The sequence below is a fragment of the Ruditapes philippinarum genome, unplaced genomic scaffold (assembly GCF_026571515.1).
Source record: "Ruditapes philippinarum isolate M1 unplaced genomic scaffold, ASM2657151v2 ctg1340_1_1_1_1, whole genome shotgun sequence".
In the NCBI taxonomy this organism is placed as follows: Eukaryota; Metazoa; Mollusca; class Bivalvia; order Venerida; family Veneridae; genus Ruditapes; species Ruditapes philippinarum.
In genome coordinates this window covers 9,031-33,018 of record NW_026861266.1, presented here as the reverse complement: position 1 = coordinate 33,018, position 23,988 = coordinate 9,031, and the positions used below count along the sequence as shown (strand labels likewise).

Below are 23,988 nucleotides of genomic sequence, written 5' to 3'. Positions count from 1 at the left end.
GAAGGAAATCTTGTGATGCGTGTATGTGGTCGCACGGTCACTTTCCTTCAAACATGTCCTCGATGCATGTATGTGGTCGCATGGTCGAAAATCTCTAATATAATGACGACGTTAACAAACGCGTTTTGAATCATAATTATGGGAAACAAAAATTATTAGGAGATGAGAAATAAAACCTTATTTAGGAGGAGCTTCAAAAGACTAAATACAGAATAGAAAAGTTTTTATGCAAAGTTCTTTTGAACGCTTACGCCATTTGCAATGTTTTCAGGGGTGGTCACTCTAACCTTCTCTTTTTTTAGCGCAACAGTAACCTCTCTTTTGAACCCTTACGCCATTTGCAATGTGATCAGGGAAATCACCGTAATTGACTTGTTTGTGTCCAACAGTTATCTCCCTTTGAATTCCTACGCCATTTGCAATGTGATCAGGGGAAGTCACTCTAATCAGTTCTTATTTTGAGCGCAACAGTTACCTCGCTTTGAACCCTTAAGCCATTTGCAATGTTTTCAGGACCGACTCTTTTATAAAACGCATTTTGAAACCTTTCGCAATTTGAAATGTTATCAGGGGAGGTCCCTCTAATCGACTCTTTATTTGAGCGCAATAGTTACCTCCCTTTGAACCCTCCCACCATTTGCAATGTATTCAGAGGAGGTCATTCTAACTGAATCTTTTTTTAAACAAACGCAACAATGACCACCCTTTTGAACCCTTACTCCATTTCCAATTTTATAAGGGGAGGTCACTCTAACCAACTCTTTTTTAACGTAACAGTCTCCTTCAATTTGAACCCTTACGCCATTTGCAGTGTTATCAGGAGAGGTCACTCTAATTGACTCATTTTGTAGTGCAACAGTCACCTCCCTGTGGAACTCTTACCCATTTTCTTGTTTTCAGAGGAAGTCACTCTAACCGACTCTATTTGAAGGGCAACAGTAACCTCCCTTTTTAACCTTACGCCATTTGCAATGTTATCAGGAGAGGTCACTTTAAACGACTTGATTTGTAGCGTAACAGTCACCTCCCTGTGGAACTCAATGTTATCAGGGGAAGGCACTATAACTGACACGATTTGTAGTGCAAGTCACCTTCCTGTGGAACCCTAACCTAATAATATCAAGAAGTCACTGTAACTGACTTTATTTTAAGCACGCCATTTGCAATGTTTTCAGGGGAGGTCACTCTAACCGACTCGATTTGTAGGGCAACAATAACCTCCCTTTTGATTTTTATGCCATTTGCAATGTCATCAGGGGAAGTAACTCTTACCGACTCTATTTTGAGCGCAATTGTAACCTCCCTTTTCATTGGTCATTTTAAAACAACAATCAGAAATCTCGGAATCTATTTGGCCATTGTAAAATTAATGGTACACGCGTCTAATTTTTGATTGATCTTAAGGAGTCTGGAAACGAAATATTTTTTTGTATACATTGCTTGAAATGTATACAGAGTTATAATCTAAATATCCATATTCGTTACAGGTTCATCCTTTACCAAACAAGATCCACTTCGATCCGGATAAAAACCGCTATAGATTCTGCAGTATTGTTACATTCCGATTACACACCATTAAAATATTATATTATATTTGCAAAGTTGTTTTAATTATTTGAAAGTTCCAAATCATTCATTTTCATTAAATAATACGTTTCTTCTTCTTTACTTTTAAAGGATTTACTTCAGACTTACGATATTGTTTCTATTAAAATAATTCACATGCTGGCTGTAATTAAAATCCGTGATTTATTGAGGTCGTCGGATAAAACAATTTTATTCAACTTGATTGATAAATTCAGTATTGAAACTTCACTCATATCATATCCTTTATAATTATAGCTTTCTAATAAAAAGAATATGTGTTGCACAACCTTTATGAAACGTACAAAGTGTTATTCTTATGGCTATCTCGACTTACCTCCCTTTTATCAAGAAAAATATACCTGAACACCGCTACAGGTGCGAGACCAAAAACAACAGGTGTGCAAACTAGGACATTATCCTCTTCGAAAATGATCATTATCAATTCCATGAAAAACTAATAAAAACAATATAGGACAATGGAAGAAGCACATAAAAGGTGTTATATAGGTTCGCACATATTTTGGTTAATTGTATGTTTTACGAATAGTTCTTGGAACAGTGTTGACTATATGACAGAAATGGTGACTCATTTTACCTTTGACATGTTCTGTGTGGTATGATTCTTACTCTTTTGATTGTAACATGTATATAACATGTATAATATCTAGTACTGTCGGGTAAAAGTCAAGACTGATTGCATGTTTATATATCTGTAAAAATTCAGTTGGCAAACAACAGTTTTTCATGTGACAAAAAAAAAGAAGAAAAAAGTGCACCTGTAGAAGTGCTTACAGTGCCCTCAATCCAATTTTGGGGAAGAAGGTCGCTACCCTCAGCAGGGGGAATTTGAGTATGTGGGAGGAATTATTTGCATTTCATTTTTGGTCAAATTTCAATAACCTTTCACTTTAATATCAGTGTTTTATTCATAGTATACACATTTTATTTTAACAATTTTATGTTAAAGGCATATTGTGCCTCAGAAATCCGTTTTTTCTAATTATAACATGTCAAACATGTGATTCACAAGGTTTTGCCGCAATCTGGTCGTTTTTGCATGTCGAAAACATCATAACTTTTTATTTTTTTCTTTAAAATTTCAGATATTTTGAGGGAGTTTTTACCTCAGTCAGGGGGAAAAACATAACCATAAGTTAAATCTTAAGTCATTTTCACAAAGCCGCTTGTAAGTTAAATTTTATCTTACGATAAAAACATCCATAGCAACGTTCATTTCGTTTGATATTGATGTGCCTGCTCTATATTTGTTTCCGGTTTTAAAATCAAGTAATTAAGAGCTTGAAATATGTATTGAACACAATCAAGTTACAATAAGAAGAAAAAAATGATTCACACTGATATATTTACTATCTTGATTGAAAATAATTGTATGGATCTAAGTAATTCAGAAACAAAGTTTGCTACATTATTGCTAAGGTATTAATAAATAAAAAGGTGCCACTAGTACAGGCTGGCAATGAAATCGAACCCACCAAATTGTACATTAACATTAGTTATCAAGGATAATTCTAAATAGTTCACATATAAAAATTATTCATAACCCTCTCCACCATGACGTCATCAAGTCATGACGTCACAAATGTTATGTTGAAAATTAATTATTACTTAATTTACAAGTGTTATTTATAACATACTCGTATACTGTTTGCTTATTAATATATATTTGTTCACTTTTTGTTTGTTTTTATTATGTTTAAATAAAAGATACATGATATTTTACTCTTAAGAGAAAAAAATATCACACTTATGAACGGGGAACACCTATCGTAAAGTTACAATAGATTTTGCACTTAAGTTTTTTTGTGAAAAGGAGATTTATCGTAAGATTTCACTTACGATAAATATGTGTTGTTTTTTTGTGAAAATGGCTGCATAAAACCATAAATCTATGTAAAGTAGTAAAGTATGCAGACACTTTCTTTAGCAAATATAGATAGATAAAGATTCACAATCACCCAGTATTCTAATACTAGAATAACTACATGTAGCTAAGTCAATCTTTACAATTTTTATTCAAGAATATTTGTTATTTAGACTTGTTGACATGTTTGTTTGTACACAATTAGAGTCCAGTAAGATAGACAATGAAACTTTCAAAAAACTTGTAGGTGTCAGCATCTTAGAAGAATTGATATTATCTGCATACAAAGACGAAATTCCAGAAATTGCTTGAATATTTGCTTAAATATAATCTAACCATCGTTTTCTATAAAATTTGTTTGTCTTTTTGATAGAAAGTTTGGTTAAAATGTCAAAAGGATGCAAGTGACATTTGCAGTTCACTTTTATTATGTGCATAGAAGGTGAAATCAAGTTTATTTCATTTCAGGAGGTAAAATGGAATTAAGAAACGTTTTAATGTAGGAGACCTGTTAATACATAAGACAGATCCATCTTCTCAGGCTGAACCAAGGCCATTTGTTCTGTCATATGAAATAATTCCAGTCACATACAGAGAAAATTCATGGTAACTATCCATTCTTTGTGGCCACTAAGATGCTATATTTACATTTATCATTTAAAGTAGCGTGTCTCCAGATAAGTGCTAATTTTCATGAAAATTTTGAAAATGTATTCAAAAGTAAAATATTGTGAAGGGTACAAAGAAAGTAATTTACACATTGCCAAACGTGCGATACAATATATATTATAAATTACAAAAAAAGAGCTCAAAATATGCAAAAATAGTCCTTACAACATTGTACTATATCATTTCCAGATAATGTTATTATACCCCCGCACAACAAAGTTGTAAGGGGGGTATACTGGTTATACCCCCGCACAACAAAGTTGTAAGGGGGGTATACTGGAATCAGCTTGTCCGGCCGTCCGTCCGTCAGTTTTTTCTTGTCCGCCCAATAACTTAAGATTCCTTTGACCCACAGTCTTCATATTTGGCATGGAGGTTAGTCATGATTAGTAGATGACCCCTATTGATTTTGAGGTCACTAGGTCAAAGGTCAAGGTCACAGGGGCCTTCACTTCAAAAAGCTTGTCCGCCCAATAACTTAAGATTCCTTTGACCCACAGTCTTCATATTTGGCATGGAGGTAAGTCATGATTAGTAGATGACCCCTATTGATTTTGAGGTCACCAGGTCAAAGGTCAAGGTCACAGGGGCCTTCACTTCAAAAAGCTTGTCCGCCCAATAACTTAAGATTCCTTTGACCCACAGTCTTCATATTTGGCATGGAGGTTAGTCATGATTAGTAGATGACCCCTATTGATTTTGAGGTCACCAGGTCAAAGGTCAAGGTCACAGGGGCCTTCACTTCAAAAAGCATGTCCGCCCAATAACTTAAGATTCCTTTGACCCACAGTCTTCATATTTGGCATGGAGGCTAGTCATGATAAGTAGATGACCCCTATTGATTTTGAGGTCACCAGGTCAAAGGTCAAGGTCACAGGGCCTTCACTTCAAAAAGCATGTCCGCCCAATAACTTAAGATTCCTTTGACCCACAGTCTTCATATTTGGCATGGAGGCTAGTCATGATAAGTAGATGACCCCTATTGACTTTGAGGTCACCAGGTCAAAGGTCAAGGTCACAGGGGCCTTGACTTCAAAAAGCTTATCCGCCCAATAACTTAAGATTCCTTTGACCCACAGTCTTCATATTTGGCATTCAGGTTAGTCATGATTAGTAGATGACCCCTATTGATTTTGAGGTCACTGGATCAAAGGTCAAGGTCATAGGGACTTTGACTTCAAAAAGTTTGTCCACCCATTAACTTAAGATTCCTTTGACCCACAGTCTTCATATTTGGCATGGATGTTGATCATGACTATAAGGTGACCCCTATTGATTTTGAGGTCACTGTGTCAAAGGTCAAGGTCACAGGGACCTTGACAAAAGCTTTTCTTCTCAATTGCTAAAGAATGTCCTGTCTGCAATGTATTGATTTTGACATTTTCACATTTGAAGCATGTAGAATACATAACTTAGCAATGCACTGGCTTAGTAACCTCAGATTTGGCAGGGAGGTTGTCCTTGAGCTCTAAATGGCCACTGTTGATTCTGACAAAGTGGTATGCGGGGGTATTCACGCCATGATAGTGGCAGTTCTAGTTTTATTTACACTCATAATGGGTTATAGCCAGCTTTCTACAATGTTTTGATATTGAGACCTCATAAAAACTGGTCTCCTATAATCTCATACATGGTAGTCCATGGACTTTCTTTATGAAATTCATAATTGTTTAAAATATAAGAATGAATATAAGAATCACATTTAAGTTTTTATTTCAGAATAAGAAAGGCAATGATGTTGAGATATTGTATTGTAATAGCAAATCTGATTGGAGTGACATTAGGATGGCATTTATTAATGAAGGTGCCCCAGGGTACACTGGGGGGTGCTTCCAGTGTGTATGACCTTTGGACATCAAATATGACCTTGAACCCTGATGCAGATAATGTGATGAGTATACAGCCTGGAATTCCATATAAATCTGCAGATGCCCTCAACTGGCAGACCAAAGATATAAGTCTGGTATGTGATTTTTATGTAACCTTACATGTATGAACATTAAGATTTGTAGCTATTATAACATCCCCCCTTTAAGCTATCTAAACTTTGTGTAATAAGAAAATTTAAAAGGCTTTAAAGACTACAATTTCCATATGAAATAGATGAGCTAAGCAAGGAATTTATCCGTGTTTAGACAAGTGTCATAATTATTGTATAAGACTTGTTAAGTATTCAATAAAGTGTAGAATTCTATTGTATTTAATTTTTCTCATAATTTTTCCTCAAGAAGACTTTAAAATGTCGGTAATATTACTATATGTATCATGTTTACGAAAATATTTGAAATATTATAAGACCATTTATATAAATATATAAGTATATTTACAATGTATACTTCAATGTAATTCTAACATTGAAATATTGTGTGACTGTTTGTAGCAATATCTCATTATGTTTATTTGTTTTAAGTACTTTGTACATAAATGTTACAATGCTTTATTTGTAAGTTCCTCTGTACAAACATAATTTAACATTTCATGATGGTTTAAGAAGTATACAAATAAAACAAACGTAAATAGCTAATAAAGATAACCTCGTATTCAAAGTATCCTTAAAGTGAATGAGTCTACAACAGGCACATTTTTCTGTGTACACTGAGTTTTTAAAACATCACAACAACCATTCTTATTTCAGTATGGTAATCTTTGAAAATTATGAAAATGAGGTAAACAGTAAATTAAAAAAAGAAACAATCAGTTGACAGTAAACATTAAAAAGCAGTTATTTTAAGCCATATACTTAATGATAAGGTGTAGATACCAAACTGGTGGAGAATGTTCTTGATTGAGAGTGATTTTCAAGATTTAATTAGGAATTTCTGACAGTTTTGTCTTATTTTTTTTTTATTTTACTTTTTTTTAGCTCACCTGTCACAAAGTGACATGGCGAGCTTTTGTGATCACTTTTCATTCGGCGTCTGTCCGTCGTCCGTAAAGTTTTACTTTAAACAACATCTCCTCATAAACCGCTAAGCCAATTTCATTCAAACTTCACAGGAATGGTCCTTTGGAGGTCACCTTTAAAAATTGTTCAAAGAATTTAATTTCATGTAAAACTCTTGTTGCCATGGCAACCAGAAGAAAAAACTTAAAATATCATCTTTTTAAAAAACCCAAAGAGGTAGAGCTTAAATATTTGGCATGAAACATCTTCTAGTGAGTGTCTATCAACTTTGTTCAAATAAAAGCCTTGTGTCAAAATTGGCCCCGCCCCTGGGGGGGTCATTGATTTTCCTTATATGTATATAGTAAACACTTAAAAAAATCTTCTTTTAAAAAATCGAAAGAGCTAGAGCTTAAATATTTGGTATGAAACATCTTCTAGTGAGAGTCTATCAAGTTTGTTCAAATAAAAGCCCTGGGGTCAAAATTAGTACCACCCGTGGGGTCATTGTCATTGTCTATAGTGAAGACTTCAAAAATCTTCTTTTAAAAACCCCAAAGAGTTAGATATTAAGCATGAAACATCTTTTGGTGAGTGTCTACCAAGTTTGTTCAAATATAAGCCCTGGGATCAAAATTGACCCGCCCCGGGGGGTACTGATTTTCCTTATATATCTATAGTGAAAACTTAAAAAAATCTTCTTTTAAATAACCCATAGAGCTAGAGCTTAGATATTAAGCATGAAACATTTTCTATTGAGTGTCTACCAAATTTGTTCAAATAAAAGTCTGAGGGTTAAATTGGCCCCACACCGGGGGTCTGATTTTCCTTATATGTCAATAGTAAGCTAGAGCTCAGATATTTAAAATGAAACATCTTCTAATTGGTGTCTACCAAGTTGGTTTTAAAAAAAGCCCCGCCCCAAGGGTCTATATACGGGTGAGCGATTTCAGGGCCATTATGGCCCTCTTGTTTTGTTTTTTTTTTTGGGGGGGGGTGGAGATGGGTAAAAACCCTCTATCCTGCCCTATTTTATGTAAAAAAGTCACTGTGGACCCATGCAACCAGTACAGACCAAGATTAGCCAGCAAATCTGTGCCATCTGACCATGGTTTGCACTTTTCTGTATATTCAGTCAGTACATATTTTTATTTTGCTAAAATATTATTATAAATGGATTTGACATTTGACTCTCAGTGGAAATGTAAAGTGGACACTTGTCCCAAATGGAAATGACTAAAGGTGGACACTTGTCGCAAGTGGAAATGACTAAAGGTGGACACTTGTCCCAAGTGGAAATGACTAAAGGTGGACACTTGTGGCAAGTTGAAATGACTAAAGGTGGACACTTGCCCCAAATGGAAATGACTAAAGGTGGACACTTGTCCTAAGTGGAAATGACTAAAGGTGGACACTTGCCCCAAATGGAAATGACTTTAGGTGGACACTTGTCTTAAGTGGAAATTACTAAAGGTGGACACTTGTGGCCAGTGAAAATGACTAAAGGTGGACACTTGCCCCAAATGGAAATGAGAAAAATGGACACTTGTCCCAAGTGAAAATGACTTAAGGTGGACACTTGTGGCAAGTTGAAATGACTAAAGGTGGACACTTGCCCCAAATGGAAATGACTAAGGGTGGACACTTGTTGCAAGTGGAAATGACTAAAGGTGGACACTTGTCCCTACTAGTGGAAATGACTAAATGTGGACATATACATAGGGGTCCATATACATAGACTTAGTTTGATTCATGTCTTTTAAATTAAAGTAAAGTTTTGACTTTAGTTTGGTTATGATGGAAGCTTAATTGAATCACCCTAGTTTATTTCTTTCAATTTATGTTTCTGTAATTTAAATTTCATGATGATCATCCTGGCTAATGATGCAGTGCATGTGTCATAAATAATTTAATGTTCACAACTGCATGTATATAATAATACATGTATATAATGTTGCTGATGGTTATGATGCATTCAAATACCATCAATATTTAATTCTTACTTTGCTATATAGGGTACTTACACTTAGTATCAAAATAATTATTATTATTACCCCTCACTTTTTGTGTAATGTTAATTATCCATAGGCCCATACTGTCAATACAATTGAACAGATTATATTGTTACAAATATTTTAAAGTTTGAACTGAAATTGTATAGTTGTCAATATTATTTCAGGTGAAGATAGCATTTTACAGTGGTGTAGATGAAGTGGCATATATTGTGTTTGGAGCAGCAGGCCCCTCCTACAATCACACCGATTGGCCAGTGTTTCCTAGTGCTACAAACATTACAAGTTGGTTTGACTGTACAAGGATTCTATATAGCACTTTTTCTGATCAGCATCTTACGTCAGTGCCAGAATTTTGCAGCTTACATAGGTAAGAAGAAGTACATTGTATATGTTTTTGGGATGCCTTCTCCATGGGTCAGTTATAAATTGTATCTTGTTTGGGATGCCTTCTCCATGGGTCAGTTATAAATTGTATCTTGTTCGGGATGCCTTCACCATGGGTCAGTCATAAATTGTATCTTGTTCGGGATGCCTTCTCCATGGGTCAGCTATAAATTGTATCTTGTTTGGGATGCCTTCTCCATGGGTCAGTTATAAATTGTATCTTGTTTGGGATGCCTTCTCCATGGGTCAGCTATAAATTGTATCTTGTTTGGGATGCCTTCTACATGGGTCAGTTATAAATTGTATCTTGTTTGGGATGCCTTCTCCATGGGTCAGTTATAAATTGTATCTTGTTTGGGATGCCTTCTCCATGGGTCAGTTATAAATTGTATCTTGTTTGGGATGCCTTCTCCATGGGTCAGTTATAAATTGTATCTTGTTTGGGATGCCTTCTCCATGGGTCAGTTATAAATTGTATCTTGTTTGGGATGCCTTCTCCATGGGTCAGTTAAAAATTGTATCTTGTATGGGATGCCTTCTCCATGGGTCAGTTATAAATTGTATCTTGTTTGGGATGCTTTCTCCATGGGTCAGCTATAAAATGCATCTCGTATTTGATACAAAACTAATTATCACATTATCTAGGCAGTTATTAAACGCTGTATCAAATTCATTTATCGAACAGGATTGTTAAATTTAGGCATTTATTACCTTTAAGGGACTGGTACCATAAGCCTTCACTGAGTGTTAAGTCTCTAAGCATTATATTGTTATGTTTGCTATATATGTATTGATTGTTCATAAGATATTTATTCCTTATATTGGTTATAAGAAACCTCATGTATATAGCATACAAAATGTCAAGGTCTCAATTCACTGTTTAACTGAGTTTCACTGCAATTTCAATAGCAAACAAACTTATTATGATAACAGATTTACACTAATGTACTATCATTTGTTGAGATATCACTTTACTTCATTAGAATTCCATTTCTTCTGTCTTTCTTCTCCCTGAATCTTGCTTATGCAATACAAACTGTTCTCCCCCATTATGAATTATTCTTACAATATTGTGAAGGGTCTCATTTTTTTATTATTTATAAAGTAAGGAGAAAATGTATACTAAATGACTTTGGGAATAAAATTCATGAAATGAGGAAACTGAATTATACACTTGAAATGTAAATAACAGCACTTTTTATGAACCACCAATATAACAAGATGTTTTTTTTTTGCTTACAATAACTCACTGTTTTATGGCTTATTATATTGATATAAACTTAATTTTAGGACAAGTATTTTTAGCTCACCTGTCACAAAGTAAAAACTTAAAAAATCTTCTTTTAAAAAAACAAAAATAGCTAGAGCTTAGATATTAAGCATGAAACATCCTCTAGTAGATGTCTACCAAGTTTGTTCAAATAAAAGCCCTGGGGTCAAAATTGGCCCCACCCCAGGGAGTCATTGATTTTCCTTATTTGTATATTGTAAAAACTTAAAAAATCCTCTTTTAAAGGGACTTCACTGAGGTTTAAAAGCATAAAAAACATAACATTTGAATTTCTTACATAATTGAGCTAGAGCACTTTAAACAGAAATAAATGCAAAGATAGTTAAGAAATATACTTTGAAATAAATTGAAAATCGAATTTTTATGATTTTCTTAACCCGATTTGAGTGAATAGCGTTTTGGGTCATTTCTTTACAATTTGAATAATTATTCTGGTAAAACGAAGTGAGCGAATGATCTGAAATTTTGCACAAAGATTAGTGGTCTAAACCTACATCAAATAGCTCATTTATCTGGAAAAAATATTTTCAGTCCCATTATGACAAGTAACCTCAGTGGAGTCCCTTTAACCCTTTCACTGCCATAGGGACGGCATGTGCCGTCCCTATTATTTTCGGCGTATTTGCCATATGAAAGGCTTTTGCCGTTTCTATAATAATAATATTAATAATTATAATAATAATTATAATAATAATGATAAATATATAGATAATTATACCATTGACAATAATTATTATATACTAGCAGATTTGGAAACATATATAATTATTATAATACTAATAACAAATAACAATAATTATATTAATTAATAATATAGTAATTTCTTAGAAAACCTTCTGGCAAATAGGTGATCAATAAATAAATAACCCTGTTAATTGCAAGTGCCGAAAGTAGTCCGCTTTTTTGAAGCGGTTACTTCCCTTTATATGTAAACAAACGCCGAAAAATTCAGGGGAGATCACTGCGTAAAGATGGTCAAATGACAGGCGCATTAATTTTCAAGCAAAATAATTCCTGAATGGTCGAAAATTTCTAATATTGTTTTATTCTTTATAGATATACATGCTTATAGTAAGCTCCATGATTATATACATCTGTGTTAAACAACAGTTAGCGTCGTTACAAACCCTAATATAGAATAATATACTTTTCTTCAGGCTGTTACAAATAAATTCACAGTGGCCGAGGGGTTTGCGCGCTCGCTTAGGAAGCGAGAGGTCTGGAGTTCAAATCCCAGTTAAGGCAATCTTTTTTTTTTCAAATTGTTTAAGTCAAATAAACATTGGATTGAATATCAGTGTTGAAATTAGTCTTATAGCCAATTTCTTACAATTAAAACGCTTGAAAGCATTGGTGGCACTTTACAAAAACAAATTGGTTTATAATCTCACAACCTTCACCTTTCTGACATTCTGAGACCCAAACAAATTCAGCGCCTTCTGTGCTTTGATTGTATAGTGCCACCAGTGCTTTCCAGCGTTTTAATTGTAGTTAATTGGCTTTAAGACTAATTGCAACACTGATATTCAATTCAATGTTTGTTTGATTTAAACAATTTGAAAAAAAAAGAGTTGCCTTTCTGGATTTGAACTCCAGACCCCTCGGCCACGGTGAAGTTATGTGAAAGGCCTGAAGAAAACCATATTATTCTAAATTAGGGTTTGTAACCCTTATTATTTCGACGATAACTGTTGTTTAACACAGATGTTAATAATCATGGAGCTTATTATAAGCATGTATATCTATAAAGGATAAAACAATATTAGAAATCTTCGACCATTTGGGAATTATTTTGCTTGAAAATTAATGCGCCTGTCATTTGACCATCTTTACGCAGTGATCTCCCCTGAATTTTTTCGTCGTTAGTGTACATATAAAGGGAAGTAACCGCTTCAAAAAAGCGGCCTACTTTCGGCATTTGCAATTAACAGCATCAGACTCTGAAATTTCGCTACCATTATTTGTTTGGTCTGACGACCCAAACAAATAAAAACCAAAATAGCTAGAGCTTAGATATTAAGCATGAAACATCTTCTAATAGGTGTCTACCAAGTTTGTTCAAATAAAAGCCCAGGGATAAAAATTGGCCCCACCCCAAAACCAAAGTAGCTAGAGCTTAGATATTAAGCATGAACAATCTTCTAATGGGTGTCTACCAAGTTTGTTCAAATAAAAGCCCTTGGGTTAAAATTGGACCCTCCGAGGGGGTCATTGTTTTTCCCTTTATGTATATAGTAAAAACTTAAAACTTAAAATATCTTTTTTTAAGATATTAAGCATGAAACATCTTCAAGTGGGTGTCTACCAAGTTTGTTCAAATAAAAGCCCTGGGGTTTAAATTTGCCCCGCTCGGTGTGGGGGGGGGGTAATTGTTTTTCCCTATTTGTATATAGTAAAAACTTAAAAAATCTTCTTATAAAAAACCCAAAGAGTTAGAGTTTAAATACTAAGCATGAAATATCTTCTAGTGAGTGTCTACCAAGCTTGTTCAAATAAGAGCCCCTGGTTTAAAGTTGGCCTTGGCCCAGGGGCCTATGTACAGGTGAGCAATTTCAGGGCTATCATGGCCCTCTTGTTTATATTTAAGCGATCTGAAGTTTAAACGATAGACATTAGAAGTACATTTGTAACTGACATCTTGTGAAGAAATTTCATGCCATTTAAGTGAAAGAAAATTCTTCTTTTTGTTCTAAATCATGATCGGTATTTATGTCAAGGATTTTAAGAAATTATTTTGATCTGTTTGAGTGATTTGAATGTATGGTAATTTTGATAATTTTCAGTGTTTCCACCCTGGATCACAGTTTTTCTATCATGAGTCAGCCAATAGAATCAGCATCCGACTGTGACAATGTTACTGGCTGGTTTACAGTTCTTGAACCAGAAAGTATTAATTCAGCCATTCAGTGTAATTGGCAACCACAAGATAGCAGTCCACCACATTTCATGTTCTCACCTGCCAACAGTTCCGTACCCTTCTCGGGTAAGTTCATACAGATATCTCATCAACCAAGATCTTTGCTTGTAACTTCACACTCTTATTTGAGAATTTTTAGCAAGTAACTGTCCTAGATCAATAAAACTGACATGGATTTTGACTGAATCATGGCCCTTTGTGCACTTAAAAAATCTTTAGTTAAATTTTGCTTGCAACACCTATCTTCAAAACTGCTAATGGTATTTACTTGAAACTGTTAAAAGGGACTGCACTGAGGTTTTTTGAAATTACAGGACTAGAAATACTTGCCGTTTGATGTAGATCTGAAAAATATTCTTGTGTGAAGATTTTCAGATCATTCCCTCATCCTGTTTTTCCAGAATAATCATTTTGATATGTGCAAAATGACCCCAAAATGAAAAGCTTACTCAAATGGGTCTAAAAATTGCACAAAAAATCAATTCTCAATTTAATTCATAGTATATTTCTTTATTGTGCTTTTCAGATGCGAAACCTGCGGATGTATTTGCGATATATGTTGGTAAGTTTTACAACTTACACATATACTCATTATAAATCATTTCCTGGCTTTTTGTTGTAATCTGACTGGAACACTATTTACTAATAAAGCATTATGTTTACTGACTTCGAGTACACAAGTTTATTGATAGAGAACTCTCTAATGACTTTAAGCACAAGTGTTGATTAAGGCAGCATTACATATATGTGAAAGGTATTTATGTACATGAGTTAATTAATTATTAAGTTGACTGAATAAAACGTTCAGCAAGAAAATGTCAACTGTCCTAGCCTTATATTCATATTTTCTTCTTCTTTTTTTATCTCCACTTTTCAAAGACCGAAGTTTATGCAGTTGAAAGCATAACATGTATTTCTATGTCAGTTTGTCTTTTCTGCAACATTTTGGCAGTTCAACCAGATTTTTTAAAGTTTTACTTGCTCGTAAATGACTTGAAATATTGTTAGAAATATAAATTGATTACTTTTAGATTTATTTATAGTGTTATATTCATATTGATTCACTTTTTTGCTGATATATTCACATGAGGCCTCCATTTTTACATGTTATTCAGATGATTGTATTGACAAGACAGTATGTCACAGTCCAAGCTGCTGGCAAGATCCGTATGGCAACTGTTTCTGTAATGGATTTAAATGTACAGGTAGGATCTTTGTTTTTATGTTGTTTATACTTGGCATCAGAATATACCATATGGCTAAGCTTTATACAAGTATGCTTCTATAACCTGAGGGTGGCCATCTTTATCATCAATCATATTCTTTATTTGTTGGTGAAAAAGGTGTAAGGCATTTGTGTTCCCTAACAGCTACCCTCTGTAAGACCACACCACCCTGAGTTGGTCATGACAGGTTCATTTCATAGAAATAGTCTTCGTCCGTCCTTCCGTCCGACATTTTTGTCGGGAGCATATCTTAAAAAGTATTTGAAGTATCAACTTGAAACTTCAAAGGTGCATATACCTCATTGAGGAGAGTACAGTGCACAAGCATGATAACTCTACCCTGCATAATTTTTGAGTTATTGCCCTTTGTTATTTTTCAAAATTAATTTTTGTCCAGAGCATAACTCAAAAAGCCTTTGAGATATCAACATGAAACTTCATAGGTGGATACATCTCACTCAGGAGGTGTGCTGTGCTCAAGAATGATAACTCTACCTTTCATAATTTTTTAGTTATTGCCCTTTGTTATTTTTTATACTAAACTTTTCACCTGAGTGGAGCATAACTCAAAAAGTGTTTGAGATGTCAACATGAAATGTCATAGGTGGATAGATCTTATTGAGGAGGAATGCTGTGCGCAAAAATGATAACGGTCCGTCCATCCGTTCGTCCGTCCGTCCCTCCGTCTGACATTTTTGTCCAGAGCATATCTCAAAAAGTATTTGAGGTATCAACTTGAAACTTCAAAGGTGCATTGACCTCATTGAGGAGGATTGAAGTGCACAAGAATGATAAATCTACCCTGCATAATTTTTGAGTTATTGCCCTTTGTTATTTTTCAAAATTAATTTTTGTCCAGAGCATAACTCAGAAAGCCTTTGAGATATCAACATGAAACTTCATAGGTGGATACATCTCACTCAGGAGGTGTGCTGTGCACAAGAATGATAACTCTACCTTTCATATTTTTTTAGTTATTGCCCTTTGTTATTTTTCATACTTAACTTTTCACCTGAGTGGAGAATAACTCAAAAAGTGTTTGAGATGTCAAAATAAAATGTCATAGGTAAATAGATCTTATTGAGGAGGAATGCTGTGCGCAAGAATGATAAGTCTTCCCTATATAATTTTTGAGTTATTGCCCTTTGTTCTTTTTCATACTATTTTGTCTGGAGCTTATCTCAAAAAGTGTTTGAGGTATCAACTTGAAACTTCATAGGTGGTTGGATCTCATTGAGGTGGAGTGCGTGCATAAGAATGATAACTCTACCCTGCATAATGTTTGAGTTATTGGCCTTGTTATTTTTCAAAATTAATTTTTGTCCAGAGCATAACTCAAAAAGTCTTTGAGATACATGAAACTTCATAAGTGCATAGATTTCACTCAGGATGTGTGCAGTGCACAAGAATGATATCTCTACCTTTCATAACTTTGAGTTATTGCCCTTTGTTATTTTTCATACTTAATTTTTCACCTGAGTGGAGCATAACTCAAAAGTGTTTGAGATGTCAACATGAAACGTCATAGGTGGATAGATCTTATTGAGGAGGAATGCTGTGCGCAAGAATGATAACTCTTCCCTATATAATTTTTGAGTTATTGCCCTTTGTTCTTTTTCATACTATTTTGTCGGAGCTTATCTCAAAAAGTATTTGAGGTATCAACTTGAAACTTCATTAGTGGATAGATCTTACTGAGGAGGGGTGCAGCACATAAGAATGATAACCTACCTTGCATTATTTTTCAGTTATTGCCCTTTGTTATTTTCAGCCATCAGTATTCACATAGGTTTCAAATCTGTAATCACTTCAGCCATCAGTTTTCATTATCAAAAGACCTCTTACATTGAATTATTCTGCTCTACTACATATACATTCTTCCAGTTAGCAAACACATTTGGCGGGGGATGGCCATGTTGACATGGCTCTTGTTATAAATTTAGATAGTTGTGTGCAATATGAGCCTGACCTAGTGGCTCTGGTTATATATGCAAACAACCATTTACATATGGCCATATTACCTGTTAGTAATCTCTATAACTAATAATATACATTAATTTGGATTGTTTATCACAGTTCATTTCCTCAAGTAAACATAGATAGTTCCTGTCGACGGTGTCAATGTTGGCAGATTGAACAACGTGCCTTAAATTGCAATAAATACAAGCTTATCTTACAGTTTATCTTATTTCATCCAGCAAGTGTGTCTTCAGTGTTCAATATTTATTAGTTTCTGGCAAATCAAAAATGAAGAATTTACTATAAATTGCATCCTTAAAGTGAGGATGCTTAAGTATAAGAAATTTCATGTTATTTTACGCTTGAGGTTTTCACCATTTTCAGAGGCGTGTTCCCATTTACCATGTCCAGAAGGCACAAAGTGTGTGACAAGTCCAAAGAATGAGTCAAATTATACATGTGAATGTTTATATGGTTATGTTGGGGACAGATGTAAAAGTATGTCATTGTTTTTTTTATTTTTTATATTGTTGGGTATAGATGTAAAACATTAAAATTGAAGTTAAGAAACATTTTTTATGGTAATTACAAAAACTAACCTGGATCTGTGATTTTATTTTGATTTTTTTCAATGTGATATATATTAGATTGATACATATATAATTTCTCTTAATTATTGTATAAATTTGAGTGAGAATATTGATCAGTTCTTGTGATAGCCAGTAATTAATCAAGATAATGATTCCAGTTTTATAGTTAGTAGTCAAACTTTCTCTTTTTTTGGTCAGTAACATATTGCATTTGTACCATCTGTCCATATGTCCAACATTTATCTTCTGCTAAAGTGAGATTTATGTTATATAGAGGTTATAAATTATTACATTTCTATGCAGTATACTTTTATTATAATAGAAACTGCAGATACAGATGGGCTTACAGCAGCCGCTATTGCTGGTATTGTTATTGCTATACTTCTGGCTGTTGGCCTTATTACTTTGGGGATATGGTATTTCTATAGATGGCGCAACCGTGATGATCAACTCAAACAGGAAATGACCCAAAGAGCAGGTAATAAAACATACATAGAGTTGTCTTTCATTGTAGTATATTAGTCTGCTGTTTTGAGTGTAATAAAAAGATTTTTGATTTCAGTAAGTAATATACAGTATAACCAGCAAACAATACTTCAGATGTCAAAACAAGAGGACAGTTTAAAGCAGCTATTCCACATTCAGTAGTTTGTGATTTGATAAAATATAAACTTTGCAGAAATTCAATTGATAATTATCATCAATATATGACTTCTTTTTATGCCCCCGCCATGTAATGGCCGGGGCATATAGTGTTATTATGCCCCCGCCATGTAATGGCCGGGGCATATAGTGTTACCCTGTTCCGTCATTCCGTCCTTCCGTCCTTCCATCCTTCCGTCATTCCGTCATTCTGTCATTCCGTCATCATCAGTTTCCGTTCATTATCTTAAGAACGGTTGCACACATTCAACTCAAATTTGACATATGGATATGTCATGAGAAAATACAGGTCAAGTTAGAATTTGGTCATGGTTCGATGATTTTTGGCAGAGTTATGCCCCTTTTACTTTGAAAATAATATGAAATTTTCAGTTTCCATTCATTATCTCCAAAACGGTACAACACATTTAACTCAAACTTGACATATGGATATGTCATGAGAAAATACAGGTCAAGTTCGAATTTGGTCATGGTTCGATGATTTTTGGCAGAGTTATGCCCCTTTTACTTTGAAAATAATATGAAATTTTCAGTTTCTGTTTATTATCTCCCTAATGGTACAACACATTCAACTCAAATTTGACATATGGATATGTTTTTGGAATGCCCAGGCCAAGTTCGAATTTGGTCATGGTTCAATGATTTTTGGCAGAGTAATGCCCCTTTCACTTTGAAAATAATATGAAATTTACAGTTTCTGTTCATTATCTACCCAACAGTGTTACATATTCAACTTAAATATGGATATGTCAAAGGAATAGGCAGGTCAAGTTGGAATTTGGTCATGGTTTGATGATTTTTTGGCAGAGTTATGTCCCTTTCACTTTGAAAATAATATAGATACATCTTAGGAATAAGCAGTTTAAGTTTGAATTTGGTCGTGGTTCAATGATTTTAGACAAACTTAACTTTCCTGAATGTTGGAAAAATTTTGAACTTTCAGTTTCAGCACTCATACTTTTAGCCATTATTTTGGCTACAAATATGCAATATGCTATTTTTAAAAGGTTAAGACTGAATAATTTCAGTGCCTTGAACATTGTATGAAAATGGTTTGTGTTAACATTGAAAAGTTTTAAGAGCTTTGAACTTAAAATGAAAAAAATAATTAATGCACCATCTGAAATTTTGGCTGCATGCGGGGGCATCCGTGGCATGATGACACATTTCTAGTTTAAACATTTGTCACATTTTGTGAAAACTATTTATTGTTTCCTTGACCAAAAAATGCAAAAATAGAAATAGAGATCCTTAATTCCTGATCTATAAAACGCAAAATTTTCTCAGTAGTGAATGAATTAGATTTATTCAGGGGCTTACTGGTTTTATTCTTGGACAAGGAGAAATTTCTCCATGACAATTGATCTTGGACATTAAGTGTAATAGTCATTTGCCTGTCATCACTGATTCAGAATCATGTGCAATTAGTAATTGGTCACTTGTAGGGAAATTGGTAATTATTGGTTAGGTTTACCCACAAACAGTCTGTCTTTCTGTTGGCAATAATGAAAGAATGAGACTAAAAAAGTGTTGGAGCACCACACTAAATGCCTAATTCCAATATCTTCTGGACAAGGCGCTTGAATGATTGAATGCTAAAATCTCACCTTTTTACCTACCATAATGCACTTTTAGAGGCCTTATTTATCTGTTTACAATGATATATTTAAGATTATGAATGAAAAATGTAAAAATCACAGCGAAAAAAGCTATATTTTTCTATTTTATGATCATAATTTCTGCTAGTGTCTGCAGGTACTGCTCCAACACTGTAGTGTGTAAAATCCAAAATGAAAATAGATAGGGTGCCATCTAACTGGAAACAGAACAAAAAAATTAAATAGAAATGGCCCTTTATCCCATTTTGGTTGCATATCTGTACTTATGAAAGGCTACTTATATGGCTACAGGAACAATAGGTTATTGTACTTTCTCTTTCATGTCATTCATTCCATAATTTGATATGTGGCTATTTTCCTTTTTTCGACGCTAACAAGAACAATAGAGAGAACAATTAAATAGCCAGATGCTGTATAGTTAGAACTTCTATCTGTCTGTTAGTTAGTCCATCCCTCCATTTTCACGAAAATGGATCATTACACTGTGATTGTAATTGATAAATTGAACTTAGATTTAATATTAATGAAATTTTGATCAAGTTTACATTTTAATATGACTTTGTTGACATTGAAGGCAGAGCTTAATGTACTGTGAGTAATTTTATGTTTCCTCTGTATGTTTTCTATTTGTATCATGTATATTTCTTTGCTTTGAAAATGTTTATATTACAGAGATTATACATCACATGCTCTACAATTTAAAATGGTTGAAAGTTTGTTTCTACTTGTTGGTTAAAGGATCAGTGTAATTATTCTGAAACAGGAGACTATTACCTTGTCTTTCTGCTTCATCGTTTTCAAATATAAAACACTGCAATGTTGGTTGTTTATTGCATTACCTTTATTATGGTCATATGACAATTTTCCATCTTTAACTGATGAGGGTTGAACCAAATTTTCTACCACACATTATTTTAGGCACATAAGTGTTAGGTATGACTGAATGAGAGGGTAGATAAAGTTGGCTCGATAAACACCATATATTTTAATGAGGAAACATCTGAGCAGAATAATTATTACAGTCAATTTAAAACATAATGTATTATGTCTGTAAGCCAATAGTAGATATTTTAATTCATCAGATTCATCATAATTTTTCATTCAAATGTTTTTGGTGTTTTTTTATTATCTTCAGTAAATATTTTCTGCATTCTTTAATTATATGTTCATGACATTGCTATCTCAAAATCTTTTGTGCATTCAATGTTATTTTCAGCTCACTTGAGAACAAAGTCCTCACAAAGTTGAGCATTTGTGATAGAATGAAGTCAGTTTTGCTTCGTACATTATCCCAAGATATAGTTTTAAACAACATCTCTTCCTTATATTAACCACATTGCAGACATAAGTAATCATTTGACCCCCCTCCCCCCACGTCTTCATGTTGGAAAGCATATGGTTTGAATTTTATTTGTAAATGATATTTCTGACCATTTAACAAAATGACAAGGGTTACTTATCAGAATATCCTAATTACCTGTTTTTAGTCCCCTACCGGTTAAACTGTTTCTGGTACCGAACTTTTACTGTTTGCCAGTAGTTATACTTGTTTAACAATGGTTCTCAGGTGAGCAATGTGTCACCATCTTAGCCCTCTTTTCTATATATATTTATGCAAGGGTGATTTAGTACCATTTAAGTATGCTTTAACTAACCATTCAAAGCTTTCCATGTCCATATTCTAAAATATCAAAACACATGGTGGGATAAAATTCTTCTTAAAAAATTGAAATTTTACAGAAAATAGTTGAGAAAAATTTATCTTGAATGTTTAAGACAGATGAATGCAGCCTTGCAATCTTAATACAGATCACAATTCAGAACAGAGATTTATCTTGACCCTTTATACATTTGTCTAAAACATTAGAAACAATAGAAAATGGCTTTTTTGTCGATTTGGACTGTATTGAATAAATCACAAAATGATAAGTCAATATTATATAATCATTACAGATTTTTGCATTTATTCTTTCTGATTACAGTGTCAGCAAAGGATTTTGTACGGAGAAGTGTCCATAGACTGTCTGGTCGTCAGTTCCAATTCCAACGCAAGCATTTAAAAGAAGAAAAAGCAAGTCCACCAATTACTGTAAAAGGGAAGTCAGAACAATTGTCACCAGACAGCAGTATTGTGTTTGGTGAGGTAAATCCTGCTTTTATGAGTGATGAACCCTCAACTCCACAGCCAACCCCACCTGTTGATAGACGTTATACAGAATTTCCTACACGTCAAGTTCCTCAGGTACCAGTCTCAGTTTCTGCCACAGAAATTCAGCTACACGAGAAAAAAAATCAACAAGAACAAAACCTGAAGCTCACTGTCCCTGAAAGCGGAAATAAACGTTATGAAAATTTGTCGGATATTAAATCCCGGAGAGAATCTCCTCATAATTTTGATGTGTATGATAGAGCAAGTACTATTGGTAGTTTTGAGAAAGCTAGTACGATGAGCGAGATATCTGATGCTACAAGTACGTCAGGTTATAGTGACTATACTGGTGACACTCCAGCTAATCTACCACCTAGTGAAATGATTTCAAAAGATGTTTTACGGCATGGCCATCATCGACATAAAGTTAGGTCACGACCTAGATCTCGTGCATCCACAGCAGATCCTCCAAAACTTATTGTTGCTCCAGAAACTCCGGAGGGTCAAATAAATTATGCTATGGAAAGGAGTAGACTTAGTATTAGCAGTTTATCAAGCATGTCAAGTGAAGCGACACATAAAAGTGATAGTACGCAGCGCAGCGGTGAACTCACAAAATCGGATGTTCTTCGTGCGAGGTATGAACATGTTATGGGTTATCATGGTGAACCTGTAGGCAGGTTATCAAGATTCGATCACTTAAATAGGGTGGAAGGCTTATCATATGTTGACATTAAAAGACAACTTGATGCAGATATGAGCAGAAGAGAGGCTCGAGAGCGGAAATTGCAACTTGAACAAGAAAATGAAGGCCCATATGAAAATGAAAAGGCTAAGAAACATAGAATGAGGCAGGTAGAAAGTTTAGATAGTGGTATTGATGCTGAAAATACAACTGTTGATAGAAATAGTGAAGGTAGGATTCACATTGTACGAGCACGATCAGCTGATCAACTTGACAGAAATTTGACTGTTAATTTTAGTTCCAAAGAGGCTACTGTCTAATTTTTAATTATTCTTTTACATTAATAAAGAAGTATTTGGTTCATTTATAATGAATATAATGAAAGAGTTGAAAAAGAACAAATATGGACTGTTACAATGTTTGGCTTTAAGTCTAACTGCAGTCACTTGTACACAGGGGATAATGTCTTTTTATTGTTAAATAATAGGGTATATTATATTGGAAACACTGGGTAGCTTCTACATTGTAAATGATCATTTTAATGTATATAAGAACATGCTTCAAACATATCAAATAAACAAGATCTGATACTGCTGTAATATATGTCACTATAGTACAAGTATTACTGTTAGGCATCATTGTTGGATAGATTTTGTTTCCTTTTTAGAAAATGATTGCAAACTGTTACATTATTTTCTGTTCATTTGGACTTTGTATTTTTCTAGTCTTTATAGCACACTTATAAAGTCAGTGCAAGCTACATTCTCCCAAGTTAAATTAAAAAATAATATCAGAAGTTTGGTAGTATAAGGTCAGTTGACAGATCAGCAACATAGATATGGATCTATTGGATGTATGGCATATATAGATGTTATTTGTAAGGGTCGTAATACCTTAAAAATTTAATAAAAAAGAATACAAAAAATAGTATGTATTTTATGTACGCAAATGACTTAGTTTTTATTCTTTGGGGCAATTTTTATTTATTAATTTCCACACAGGAAGAAGAGGTGTTACAACTGTTATTGTATATATTTACTTTATTGTTTAGACTTGTTTGTAATGCCCACCTTTTAAAGAGATATTTGTTATTTTTCTTACTCTAAATTGTTTTAATACCATTCTTGTGTGTCAGCAGGTCTGTATTTCTTTATGTCAGCAGTTTTATAAAACACTATTGCTTTATGTCTGCAGTTTTATATAACACTATTCCTTTATGTCAGCAGTATCATATAACCCTATTCTTTTATGTCAGCAGTTTTATATAACCTTATTTTTTTATGTCAGCAGTTTTATATAACCCTATTCTTTTATGTCAGCAGTTTTATATAACACTATTCCTTTATGTCAGCAGAATCATATAACATGGCAGTTTTATATAACCTTATTCCTTTATGTCAGCAGTTTTATATAACCCTATTCCTTTATGTCAGCAGTTTTATATAACACTATTCCTTTATGTCAGGAA

At 33.9% G+C, this 23,988-nt stretch overlaps 1 protein-coding gene across 3 annotated transcripts; it reads left to right on the top strand.

The window, feature by feature from the left end:
- Positions 1-1,934: 1,934 nt before the first annotated feature.
- LOC132715096 (uncharacterized) lies at positions 1,935-23,355 on the top strand. Of its 3 annotated transcripts, none has more exons than XM_060698074.1 (10): positions 1,935-2,094; positions 3,938-4,075; positions 5,858-6,101; positions 9,202-9,404; positions 13,496-13,695; positions 14,156-14,191; positions 14,745-14,834; positions 17,199-17,312; positions 17,727-17,882; positions 21,669-23,355. In XM_060698074.1, exons 3-10 carry the CDS (start codon positions 5,871-5,873, stop codon positions 22,838-22,840), a joined length of 2,202 nt encoding a protein of 733 aa, XP_060554057.1. In that variant the 5' UTR covers positions 1,935-2,094; positions 3,938-4,075; positions 5,858-5,870; the 3' UTR covers positions 22,841-23,355. The 3 variants fall into 3 exon arrangements, with proteins under 3 accessions (XP_060554057.1, XP_060554059.1, XP_060554058.1); XM_060698076.1 differs by having other exon boundaries at positions 1,941-2,083; XM_060698075.1 differs by having other exon boundaries at positions 2,077-2,201.
- Positions 23,356-23,988: the final 633 nt, after the last annotated feature.